Genomic DNA, 11,902 nt, shown 5'->3' with positions numbered 1-11,902 from the left:
GATTCCCTCTTGTTCATTTCCCATTATGAACTTGGCCTGCCAGCCCCTCGGGATCTTCTCAACTTAGCTCTGCTGTGTTCTGCTGGGTGAGGTCAAATAGCAGCCGGCCAAGGTCATAGGTTCTGCAGTCAGGACAGACCTGGGTTTGTATCTTTACTAGATGTGGCTCCCTAGAATGTCCCTTCACTGTCAGAGTCTCTGTAGGGTTGTTATAAGAATGAAATAGGAGATAAACATACTCATGAAGGTTGTTTCAAGTAAGGTTGGGGCCAACCTGTAGTAACATGTGGCTTGACTCCACTTCAGGGCAGCCCTGCCTCAACCTTGACTTTGCTTCCTCCTGCCACCACCCCTAAAACCTCTAGCTTCTAGGCCCCACCTAATTCCTTATATTCTCACCTCCTGTTCCAGGAGCAGTATATCTTCATCCATGATGCAATCCTGGAGGCCTGCCTGTGTGGGGAGACCACCATCCCTGTCAGCGAATTCAAGGCCACCTATAAGGAGATGATCCGCATTGACCCTCAGAGTAATTCCTCTCAGCTGCGGGAAGAGTTTCAGGTGGGGCGTGTGTGTGTGTGTGTGTGTGTGTGTGTGTGCGTGTGTGTGCGTGTGTGTGTGTGTGCGCGTGTGTGTGTGTGTGGGTACATCCCATTGCCTTTTTTTTCACACAAGGGATGTAGGAGGGAACCTTAGATAGTGTGTGCACGTGTGTGTGTGTGTGTGTGTGCGTGCGCGTGTGTGTGTACGTGTGTGTGTGTGTGTGTAGGTGTGTGTGTAGGTGTGTGGGTACAGTTTGTAAGTGAGTGAGTGTATGTGTGTATTGGAGGTCCTCAGTGCTGTAGGAGTTGTTGAGAGCCAAGCTAGCGAAACAGAATCGGGCTACTAGAAAGGGCTTAGAGACAGTGGAGGAGACAAGGCATCAAAGCGGTTAGGAGCCCAGGCTTTGAAGTCGGATAAACCTTGGTTCGGATCCTGGCTTACCTAATTAAGAGCTGTGAGTGGCCTTGGACACTCACTATACCTCTCCAAGCCTCACTTTTCTCATCTAGAAAAGAAGTATAGGTGATATTGCCCTTGCAGTGTTTATAGTCATCAGGATTTTTTTTGGTTGCAAGTAACAAAATCCAGCTCAATGGTTATTGTACCTGAAAAGTGTGAGGATGGTACAGCTTCAGTAATGGCTGGATCCAGGGGCTCAAATGATGGTGCCAAGACATAGTCTCTCTCTATTTTCAGTTCTGCTCTCTTTTGTTTTTGACTTCATTCTCAGAATCACACCCTGGACCCTAACAGTGCTGGGCTCGTGCCATCTTTTCTGTCAGGAGACTGGAAAAGGGTATTTTTCCAGTGGTCCATAGTATGGTTACTAGGCAGGCAGAGACCCCGGATGCCTTCTCCACTCTAGGGTCCCTGTGAGGGTTCACCTGGGTGGTACATGTCGGGCGCCTGGTGCTCTAGAGCTGGCACAGAATGATGTCACAGAAAATGCTGCCTGTGATTCCTGGAGAATGCTTTTGGGCTCTGGGGATCGTGAGAGACTGGGGTTTCCTGTTAGAGATCTCTAAGGACAAGAGAACGAAACAGACCCCGTGAGTCAGGATGCATGAGGCATGAAGACAAGGTGGGGAAGAGTCCAGAGTCCCTGGCTTGCTATAGTGCCAGGTGTTTCAGACTTGAGTTCTCTTCAGAGAGGGTTGTGACCAAGGAAAATGACTACTTATGCCAGGTCCCTGGAGTCTGCTTCGTAGAAGACATGGGGTCTCAGGGCTTGTCTCTTTGAAAGTCTCTGATAAGCTAGTAATGATCGTCTCTGTGTGTGGAGCCCCGCATGTGCCAGGCTCAGTGCTGGGTGCTCGACGTTACCTTACTTCATTCTCCTAACGGTCCCTTGGGGTAGGCCTATTAATATCCCATTTTACAGTTGAGGAGAAACGAGGCTGAGAGATACAGTAGCTTGTCTAAGGATAAACGTGTGGCCAGGAGGCAGATTTCAGTCTCCACAGCCCTGTCCAGGCGCTGCGTGGCCTGGAGACAGGGACCCTGGCTCCCTGCTCTCTCTACCCCTCTCTGGACTTCGATTTCTCCATCCGTTAACAGGGTTAGTAACCCGGCCCGGTTTCCGTCCCGGGACCGTGAGGAGGCCAGAAAGCACTGACGTGGCCCCCGTTCCTCTGCTGCCCCTTGTAGACGCTGAACTCGGTCACGCCGCCGCTGGACGTGGAGGAGTGCAGCATCGCCCTGCTTCCCCGGAACCGGGACAAGAACCGCAGCATGGACGTCCTGCCGCCCGACCGCTGCCTGCCCTTCCTCATCTCCACTGATGGGGACCCCAACAACTACATCAACGCGGCCCTGACTGATGTGAGGGCTTGGGCGTGGGCTGGGCTCTGGGACTCCCCGACTCGGCAGCATCTGGGGAGGTCCAGGAGCTAGGGAACACGGCTGAGGGCTCCGGTCGGGGGACCCTCTGCTCTTTCTGGGGACCAGGCCCATGGGGTGACTTCCTGTCCCCAGAGAACTTCTATTCAGGGCATCAAAGCCAGTATTCCTCCTCAGGTATTACTCTGGGCCTGAGTAGGGGTCTGGGTGGTAGAGCGCAGGTAGAGGGCTGTCACCAGCATTGGGCCCAGCAGAGCCTACGGCAAGAGGAGTGGTTTGGGAGTTTGGGCTGGGAAGGGTGGGAAGGTTTGGGGTTGGGACTTGAGACCAGATGTCTGGAGTGAGGGGAGCTCATCTTAGAGTGATTGAGCTGGAGCCTGCTCTAGGACATGGCGTGGAATAGTGACTCATTCCCTGGTTCCACCTTGGCCATGGTCTGAGAGCTCAGGAGCCATTTAGAAGTCCGTTCTCCTGCTCCCAGCTCAGGGGGCTCCACCTCCTTCCCTGGGTGTTGAAAGCAGAGCAGGGGCTTTAGGGCCCAAAGAATAACTCCCAAGATGCTGCCATCTGAGTGAGGAAGAGTCACCCCATTCCTTTCCCAAATTGGCACCAGTTGAGAGATGGGTGCAGAAGACAGACAAGCTGGAGATCGAAATGTTACCTTTTAAAGAAAACTGATAAAACTGCAGAATGTGAGTTCCGATACGTGGCTCAGTGGACTGGCTACTCCTTCGCTCCTTAGGCAGGCTTGTCCCATATACGACTGTACAGGCCATCCCCTCCCCATCAGGAACAGGCCTTAATGTGTGGCAGAGGCAGGAGCAGTTGAATGCACACTTTCTGAGGACAGGCTGGCCTGGAAAAAGAGAGGAAGGGGCCGAGCATGTGCAGTCCTTGTCCCAAACTCTCCATGGGAGGAGCGCATGAAGGTCGGTCAATGCCAGGTGTGTCAACCACTGGACGTCTCCACGTGGAGATGAGAGACATGGAGAAAGAGGTTCCCTCTCAGCAGGTATGAGGGAGATGTGCCTTTCTTGGTCTGGTTCTTGGCCAGAGCACCTTTGCAAGACAGTGCAGGGGACAGTGGGGTTTCTCTATGGAGAGAAAGCCACTATGTTTGCTTCCCAGGGGCTTCCTGGCATGAGCTGAAGGCAAGGGGACAAGCCGTCTCAGCCACTGAAGGGAGCGGTGGGAGAGGGGCCCCCCAGTCACTGTCACTCATTCTGGTGGAATGTGTGAGTGTAGGTGTGCTCAGGGGGGCCAGGGTCCCAGGGTCCTGGAGAAGTGGCATGGATGCAGGAGAGTTTTCCATGGAAACTTAGGAATCTGTGACCTCCCTCCCAGCCCACTTGTGGCCTCAGTGTGCCCATCTGCACACTGTGGGGCTGGACAGGAGGCTGTCAGAGGCTCCTGATGATCTCTGAGCTGGGGAGGGTCACGTTGAGATCCCTGGCCCCGAGTGGGAATGGGCCGCTGGGGACAGGCCACATCTTGAGATCTCTCCTTTTTGAACCTTGCATTTAGGGAAGGGGTTAAGACAGTCATTAAACAAATATACAAAGGAATGTCAGATGCTGGAAATTTCTACAACAAAGAACCAGGCAGAAGTATTTACTATGGATTTTGGGGACCTGTGAGTGTGGCTATTTTTGATGAGGAGGTAAAGAGAGCCTCTTTGAGGAGGTGACATTTAAGCAAAGACCAGACAGAAGTGAGGGAGAAAGCTAGGTCAACACTTGGGAAATTCATTCTCGGCTATAGGAATAGTGGATGCAAAGGCAGGGAGCAAGCTTGGCCAGCCTCTGCCTACCAGGCCTCAGCTCCCATTGCCATACATTTGAGAATCTTTCGCTGTTTAGTTCCCGGGAGCCATGGGCTTGGGCCCTAGAGTCCTGGGGGCTCACCTTATCAACTCAGGCCTCTGTACTGGCCAACCTCTGACATGGGCCGCCAGAGGCAGCCGCTCCTACGGCAGAGACTTGGGCCATGTCGGGGCTCCACTGAATCCTGACTCCACCGCAGAGCTACACACGGAGCGCAGCCTTCATCGTGACGCTGCACCCGCTGCAGAGCACCACACCTGACTTCTGGCGGCTGGTCTACGACTACGGGTGCACCTCCATCGTCATGCTCAACCAGCTGCACCAGTCCAACTCTGCCTGGGTGAGGGCCCTGCCGGCCGATGGTCGGGCTGCCTGCTGCCCAGGGCCTCTGTGTGATCAAGGGCACATCCTGAAAGTCAGGGTTTGGTTCCCAGCTCTGCCACCTCTTTGTCGAGTGACCTTAGATGGATCATGCTCCCTCCCAGAGCCTCGGTTTCCTCGTCTATAAAATGAGGTTGTCGGATTGGAGAAAAATAGCTGCTCTTTATTGAGTACTTGCTGTATGCCAGGGGCTCCGCTTTGTACTTAGAGGTTCAGGTGAGAAAATTAAGACCCAGAGAGGTGACGCACCTTCTCCAAGGTCACAGCTGGGAAGTGGCAGAGCTGTTCCCCTACTCTGGGCTGCCTCCTTCCAGAGCCTCTGCTTTTTCAATTGCTCAACTAAACTCCCCATTATGGGGGCTTTCGAGGCAGAGTATAGTTCCAGCCTCCTTACTTCCTGATTGTTTGATCTAGGATAAGTTAATTGACCCCTTTGAGCCTCAGTTTCCTTCTCTGTGAAATCGGGACTATCAAAGCACCTGTTCTCTTGTGGGTTATTGTCAGGATCATGTCAGACGTACGTAGGATGCTTAGCACTGTGCTGTGTCTAGCACATTGGCACAAACTATATGGCAAGGATGAAGGCGATGAGGGTGACAGTCACTTCTGAGACTGGTCTAGACACTGGTTCAGTGACTTCAGCTAGAAGGTCTGCTCTGTTTCTTTTTGGGGCTCCCAAAGCTGGAGCTCCTGGAAGGTGCAGATGCTCAGCCTTTCAGCCCTGCAATGACCATATCCTCTAGATCTGAGTCCCCTCCATTCCCAGTTCCCCGTCTGAGGAGGTTGGGAGGATTTTCTATAGAATGAGTATGACAACCTTTTAATGACTGTCTAGTGAAGACTTGTTACCTGGGCTCTTTATGAGTCAGACACTCGGTATAAATAACCTAGGACTGCAAGGCAATGGGCTCTAACTTCTTGGCAGGGATCTAGAGAGAATCCCATGTGGCAAGGACTTGCCCTTGTTCAGATGGAGGGGAGGGACCCAGAGGGAGGCTCACACAGATCTCATTCATGGGTCACTCATTTGCTCATTCATTCAGCCATCTTTTACTACAGGCCACTTCCCGTAATGGGCAGTGGGAGAACACACAGGGAGAACACACAGCCCCTCCCAGATCTCACTGTCCAGGCACAAAACACAACAGTGACAGCAGAGGGAAAGGATTAGCATGAAACTGGCATAGGGACACAGGAGCCTGAGGGCTAATGTATCAGGGATGGCTTCCTGGAGAAGGTAATATCTGAGCTGAGATGTGTAGGAAGGGTAGAGTTAACCAGGTGAAGAGATGGGGACGAGTGATCATGGAGAGGAAGCAGCCTGAGTGCATGGAGTTGCCAGGATCCCAGGCAGAAAGAGGAAGGTAGTGGCCTCTCCTTGGGTGTGGTCAGAGAGGGGAGTAGGTGGAGCGTGGCGTTGTCTGGGAGGAGTTTGGGGGCCATTTCATAGTTGGAGAAACGGGGGCCCAGAGAAATGAAGAGCTGAGACTAGAAGCTGGGGCCTGGGACCAACTAGCCCAGAGGAACTGTGCATGTATGTGTGTGGGGGCTGCTCCTCCTCTATGGCCTGGAGGGGGTACATTTAGGATCCTGACTCCATGGAGTGGTCCAGCTGCGGGAGGGCAGGTGTTGAGCTGTGTCACAGCATCAGGGACACCCCACCTCTGTGAGCTGATATTGGAGGGCAGAAGTAGTGAGAGAGACCAGGGGTCGGGGGTGCTGAGATGGGTGGGGTGATCTGTCCCTGGGAGAAGAAGAGATCACGGAGGTGAGTGTGTGAGTGTGTGAGTGTGTTGGGTGTAGCTACATAGCGGCTTGGCAGTAAGTACCGGTGTACCCGCTGTGAAGTTTGTCTCAGCTGACCTGAGTGTGTCAGTGCAGAGCACACTGGGGCAGGTGCATGCTGCAGCCTGATGAGTGAGTGGTGGGGGGCACCTTGAAGTGTATCTGGAGTGGGTGGGTGGGCCACGGTGCACGGGAGCCCTAGAGCGAGTGTGGAGGTCCAGGGTGGGTGTGAGCAGCAGCCGCCCAGCCGGCTTTGCTCAGCTGTCCTCTCCGGCCCCCAGCCGTGCCTGCAGTACTGGCCGGAGCCCGGCCGGCAGCAGTACGGCCTCATGGAGGTGGAGTTCGTGTCGGGCACTGCGGATGAAGACTTGGTGGCCCGTGTCTTCCGGGTGCAGAACATCTCTCGAGTGAGTGATCTGGGAGCCCCGGGTGAGAACCTGGGGGGCGGCTTGGGTGGCCTGTAATGACCTTCTCGAGGTCACTAGGGGCCTTATAATGCTGGCACTCACGTCCCCCTGGCTGGCTGCCCGCGCCCCAGCTGCAGGAGGGCCACCTGCTGGTGCGGCACTTCCAGTTCCTGCGCTGGTCCGCGTACCGGGACACACCTGACTCCAAGAAGGCCTTCCTGCACCTGCTGGCCGAGGTGGACAAGTGGCAGGCAGAGAGCGGGGACGGGCGCACTGTCGTGCACTGCCTGTGAGTGCTGGTCCTGCCATGGGGCGGGAGGAGGGGCTGGGGAGCCCTGGGGTCAGGGGCAAAGGTCCAAAGACTGGCACCAAAGCCCCTGAGCTCCCAGATGGCCTGACCCTGCCCTTCCTGTAGGAACCCAGTCAGTTTCCAGGGTGTAGACTCAACCCTGAACTACCCAGGACCCCTCTGTGTGATGTTTGACTTTGCCAATTTAATTAGAGTCCCGTCATAATTGTTTACCCCATTGATAAGGTAGTACACTTTTTAAGCCAATGGATTTCCGGTCTTTGTTCATGAATGCTCACATATAACTCTTCATTCATTCATTCCTTCATTTGTTCACATGCCCCATTCATAACTCGTTTATTCACGCATGTCTGAGTGCAGTCACTCCTTTGTCCCCCACTTTTTCATGCTTTCAGCGCTTACCAGCCCTTCCCAGTGCCGGGCTGGGCAGGCTGGATGCAGGGATAGGGAGCTGACTCAGGCAGGGCCTGGCTCTCGGGGACTTTCAGTTCTGGTGGGAGAGATTGCTGGAGAAGGGAGCCAAGGGCCTAGACAATCCTTCATCTTCTGAGAGGTACCTTCCACCCGAGTCACAGGGAGCAGAGGAGGGAGAGGGACTGGGCATAGGAGGGTGTCTGGGTGAGAGGCTGCAGTTTGACGCAGAGTGTATATGTGTGCACCTGTGTTCGTGTTGCTGGGGCTGACTGGCGTGCTCAGTGTTTATTCTCCATCTGATCTCCAGGTTTTGCTTGTTGCCCTGCTGCCCTGCTCTGTTATTATCTCTCTCCCTGTCTTTCTCTCGGAGTGTGTCTTGCCTTCTTTCCCTCGGAAGCTGCTCTGTTTCTCCCGAAGGCACAGATAGCTTCAGCTTTGGCTGTCAGTCAGCGTCTGATTCCACTCCCTTAACCTTGTTCTGTTGCTCTCCACTTACCCTCCCTTTGAGTTCCCTGGCCCTGCCTCTCACCTCTGGGTTCCTCGGCCCCTCCCTCTGAGTTCCCGGCCCCTCCCTCTGAGTTCCCCGGCCCCTCCCCTCACCTCAGGGCTCCCAGACCCTGGCCCTGCCCTTCCCCTTTGAGTTCGGCCCCCCACCCCCAAGCCCTGTCCCAAACCTTTTGTGTCTCGTACTTAGAAACGGGGGCGGCCGCAGTGGCACCTTCTGCGCCTGCGCCACGGTCCTGGAGATGATCCGCTGCCACAACCTGGTGGATGTTTTTTTTGCTGCCAAAACACTTAGGAACTACAAACCCAATATGGTGGAGACTCTGGTGAGGGACCATGTCCCCTGTGCCCAGCTACTTCCAACTTCCTGGTCCATCTCCAGCCAGGCCCCTCAGCACCCACTCTCCCTTATCTGGTCCCCATAATTGGGCCTTGGGTTCTAGTCCTGTAATGCCAAAACATTACCCCCACGTTCCCCCTTCTCCCCAAAGGTGGGCCAGATCTCGTACTTGCCCTGTCTTCCCCAGTACTAGAGAGGGTCAGGTTCGTGATTCCTTCTCTTCCTCTCCTCAGGATCAGTACCACTTTTGCTATGATATGGCCCTGGAGTACCTGGAGGGGCTAGAGTCAAGATAGCGGGGGCCCCTGGCCTGGAGCATCCACGGTGTACTCAGGGCCAGGCCCGCCATCCTGGACTGATGAGGAAGATCTGTGCCAACGCTGCTCAGCCACAGCCCCCACGGGGAAAACACCAGAGCGGGCAGTAGGCCACCTTGGAGCCACCTTCCACTGCGGGTGGAGCCTTTCATCGTGTACCACGCGCGGGCAGGCTGGGGCCCAAGGAGGAGCTTAGCAATGCTGTAGCCCAGCCCACTTGTATCGGGTCCTGCAGAGTCCTGGCACTGCCTGGCCGAGCGGCAGGGCTCAGAACTGCCTGCTCTGGGGGCCTTAGGCCCAAGCTCCTTGACTGTCTGCCAGCCCTTGGTGGGGTGTATACCAGGCCAAGGTTCCACTCAGTGTGGGTGGAGAGTGTGTTGGGGCTTGGCATCTAGAATCCCATCTGGGCTATGCCCCTGAGGGTCTTGGGGGGACTGGGCTGTGCCCTCATTTGCTACTGGGCACATCAGACTGGGTCTCCCCAGGGGGAACTGCAGCCCCCTCCTCCACCTGCTGCCCCCTGCAGCCCCCAGGATATTTTGCTCATGATCTTTCCCACTTCTTCCCTGATGTGTGCTCCGAGCTTCCCTGAACCAGGATCTGCTCATCCCTAACCTGTCGTTTATAGGGCCCCTTCCCTGCCTCTGCAGAAGGATGTCACGTCAGGCCCGTCTGCCTATAAATTTCAGGCCACACTGGCCAGATCCTGCTCAGCCTGGGCCAGTGACACCAAGGCTGAGCAATACCCGCTGGGGTTGAGGGCCCTGTGGCGCCTGGTCAGGCTGCCCACTGTGGGGAGGGCACTACTAAATCACAGGTGCCCACAACCTCTAGAGTTTGGAAGAAGAAGATATATTTTGGGTTGGAGGATCAATGCTTTTTTGTTTATTTTGTTATTTTTTGATGGGTGGGTGGGAAGGTCTCTTTAAAATGGGGCAGGCCACACCCCATTCCGTGCCTCAATTTCCCCATCTGTAAACTGTAGATATGACTACTGACCTACCTCGCAGGGGGCTGTGGGGAGGCATAAGCTGATGTTTGTAAAGCGCTTTGTAAATAAACGTGCTCTCTGAATGCCACAGAGTGGCCTTGTGTGTTTCCAACCGGCCTGACTGGGGTCTGCCAACCTGCCCCAGCCTCCCAGTGCAGTGGGAGGACCCTGGACTAGAAGTTAAGGGCCTGGGTGCTGGTCCGGCCTCGGGTTTTCCATCCATAAAATGGGGTGTGATCCAGAGCATCACTCAGGGCCTTTCCACTTGCAGAGGTGGTTCCAAGGGACTCTGGTTATTGCTGCCTCTTCCCAGGCCTCTGAAGCAGTTCCTCAGGCAGTGGGCTTTCTCCTGAGACCCCCAAGGGCCACAGAGCTGCCTCCCAGCCTTGGGGGCCTGGATCTGGGTTGAGCTCCTTTGGGGGCAGCATGGGAGGCTCAGGCTTTGGTATCAGGCAGACGGGCCCCACCAGCTGGAAGATTTTGGGCAAGTCAGAATCCCTCCCTGGGCCTCAGTTTCCCATCTGTAAAATGGGGACGATCCTATTAGGATCAGATGAAGTAGTGATTAAGTGCCAGGTGAGCTGAAAGGGGGCTCTGTTTACAAACATACAGCAGAGATGGGACACACTCCTGCTGACCCAGCTATTCCCAGCCCCAGGCTTCCTCAGGAGGTGGTGTGGGAGGGAGAGTGGGCTGGCTGGTAGGGACCCGAGTCACTGCTGGCTCTGTCGCACACAAACTTGCTGTGTTATCTTGGGCAGACACTCCCTGTTTTTGGGCCTCAGATTTTTAATATATGATGTACTGATTCTCTTCACACACTGGCTGACTCTGTGCCTCAGTTTCTCCATTAGAAAGGATATGACCTATTCTAATGACTTGACAATTTAACATCCTTTAACCTGACTAAATTTACTAGACGGTTATGATCCTACTTAGCTAGGGCATAGACCGACTCACTCACACTCATTCTGAACTGACCGCTAAGCCTTACCTGATGGATCACACATGTATGTCACATACTGGCCAAGCAAAAAAGTGTGACTTGCTTTGACAAAATGTGGCAGAAGTGACATCAAGTGAGTTCTGAATCCTAAATCTCAAAGGGCATTGCAGCTTTTGCCCTCTTGGAACTCTGCCATGTGAGGAAGCCTATCTAGCCAACCAGATTTGAGGGCACCTGGAGAAGAACCAATGCAACTCATGAATAGCAAGTACCAACTTCCAGACCTGTGAATAATGCCATCTAGGGACTTCCAGCCCGGCTGACCTGTCAGGTGAGTGTTGCTGCATAATTACATTTAGCAGAAACTGCCTAACCAACCTCCAGAACTGGGAGAGATAATAAATTGTTTCTTTTAAATCAATATGTTTTTTGGGTTCATTTGTTATGCAGCAAAAGCTAACTGATACATCTGTGTTCTGGGCAGGGTGGATACAGCTTTACTCTGCCCTGTCAAGTATTAAGTTCCTCCAGGATAGGAAATGTTTCTTTGTTTATCTTGTGTCCATTGCCCAGCAAAGGGCTTGTCTTGGAACTGGTGCTTGAGATGTGTTGGCATGAGGGAGTGTGGTTGTGCCTGCCTCTTTGACTAGTGGCCTTGTACAGAAGCTGGGAAGGTAGGCTGCATATGAGCAGGAGCACCAGCCCCAGAATCAACAAGCTAGGGGCCCACCACCAGCTCCACATCCCACCAGCTGGTGACCTTGCTCAGTGCCCTAGGCCCCCTGTTTCCTAATGTAGAAAATCAGCATAACAGTTACTTGCAGGATTGGTCGCTGAACTCTAGAGATAAAATGTTTTAAAAAAACTAGCATAGTAATTGCCCCTCAATAAATGCCATCTCATATCATGATATTGTAGTTCTTGGGTGATAAAGATGGTTACCATCGCCTTTCGTTTAGCACCTATCACTGTGTTAGATGCCTTATACCCTTTATCTCTTACTTAATCCATACAACAGCTCTTTAAAGTAGGGAATTATTCCCCCTTCATTTAGACAGAGGAACTGGAGGCTCAGAGAGGCAGTTTACTAACCCAAAGTCACAGTCATTACATGGCAGAGCCCAGACTTGAATTTGAACCTATGTTTAGGCTGACTCCAAAGGCTGGGCCTTTAACCACCTCGCTCCATGGGTGGTGCGGGTGGTGTCAAAAGCCAGAGGATCCCTTCGTGCAACACTAAATAGGTAATTTGTGGCCTGGGCACTGATTATCAAGTGCTGCGATATGTATCAGAGGTGGTCG

General features: G+C 53.7%; 1 protein-coding gene across 7 annotated transcripts in view; it reads left to right on the top strand.

Moving 5' to 3' along the window:
- The window catches only part of PTPRU (protein tyrosine phosphatase, receptor type U), an 80,031-nt gene extending 70,289 nt beyond the window's left edge, over positions 1 to 9,742 (top strand). For 2 of the 7 annotated variants that reach the window (XM_006924322.3, XM_006924321.3), the window contains exons 24-30: positions 412 to 561; positions 2,191 to 2,364; positions 4,405 to 4,545; positions 6,653 to 6,778; positions 6,910 to 7,067; positions 8,197 to 8,332; positions 8,580 to 9,742. In XM_006924322.3, coding sequence (XP_006924384.1) covers positions 412 to 561; positions 2,191 to 2,364; positions 4,405 to 4,545; positions 6,653 to 6,778; positions 6,910 to 7,067; positions 8,197 to 8,332; positions 8,580 to 8,642 — 948 coding nt within the window. In that variant the 3' untranslated portion in view covers positions 8,643 to 9,742. Of the gene's footprint in view, positions 1 to 411; positions 562 to 2,190; positions 2,365 to 4,404; positions 4,546 to 6,652; positions 6,779 to 6,856; positions 7,068 to 8,196; positions 8,334 to 8,579 lie in introns of those variants that run through there. The other 5 variants (XM_025041297.1, XM_015598870.2, XM_015598869.2 and 2 more) reach the window with 5 other exon arrangements.
- The last annotated feature ends 2,160 nt before the right edge of the window (positions 9,743 to 11,902 follow it).

Source organism: Pteropus alecto, unplaced genomic scaffold, assembly GCF_000325575.1.
Source record: "Pteropus alecto unplaced genomic scaffold, ASM32557v1 scaffold39, whole genome shotgun sequence".
Lineage (NCBI taxonomy): Eukaryota > Metazoa > Chordata > Mammalia > Chiroptera > Pteropodidae > Pteropus > Pteropus alecto.
Note: the sequence above shows the minus strand (reverse complement) of the source record. Positions and strands in the feature narration are given on the sequence as shown.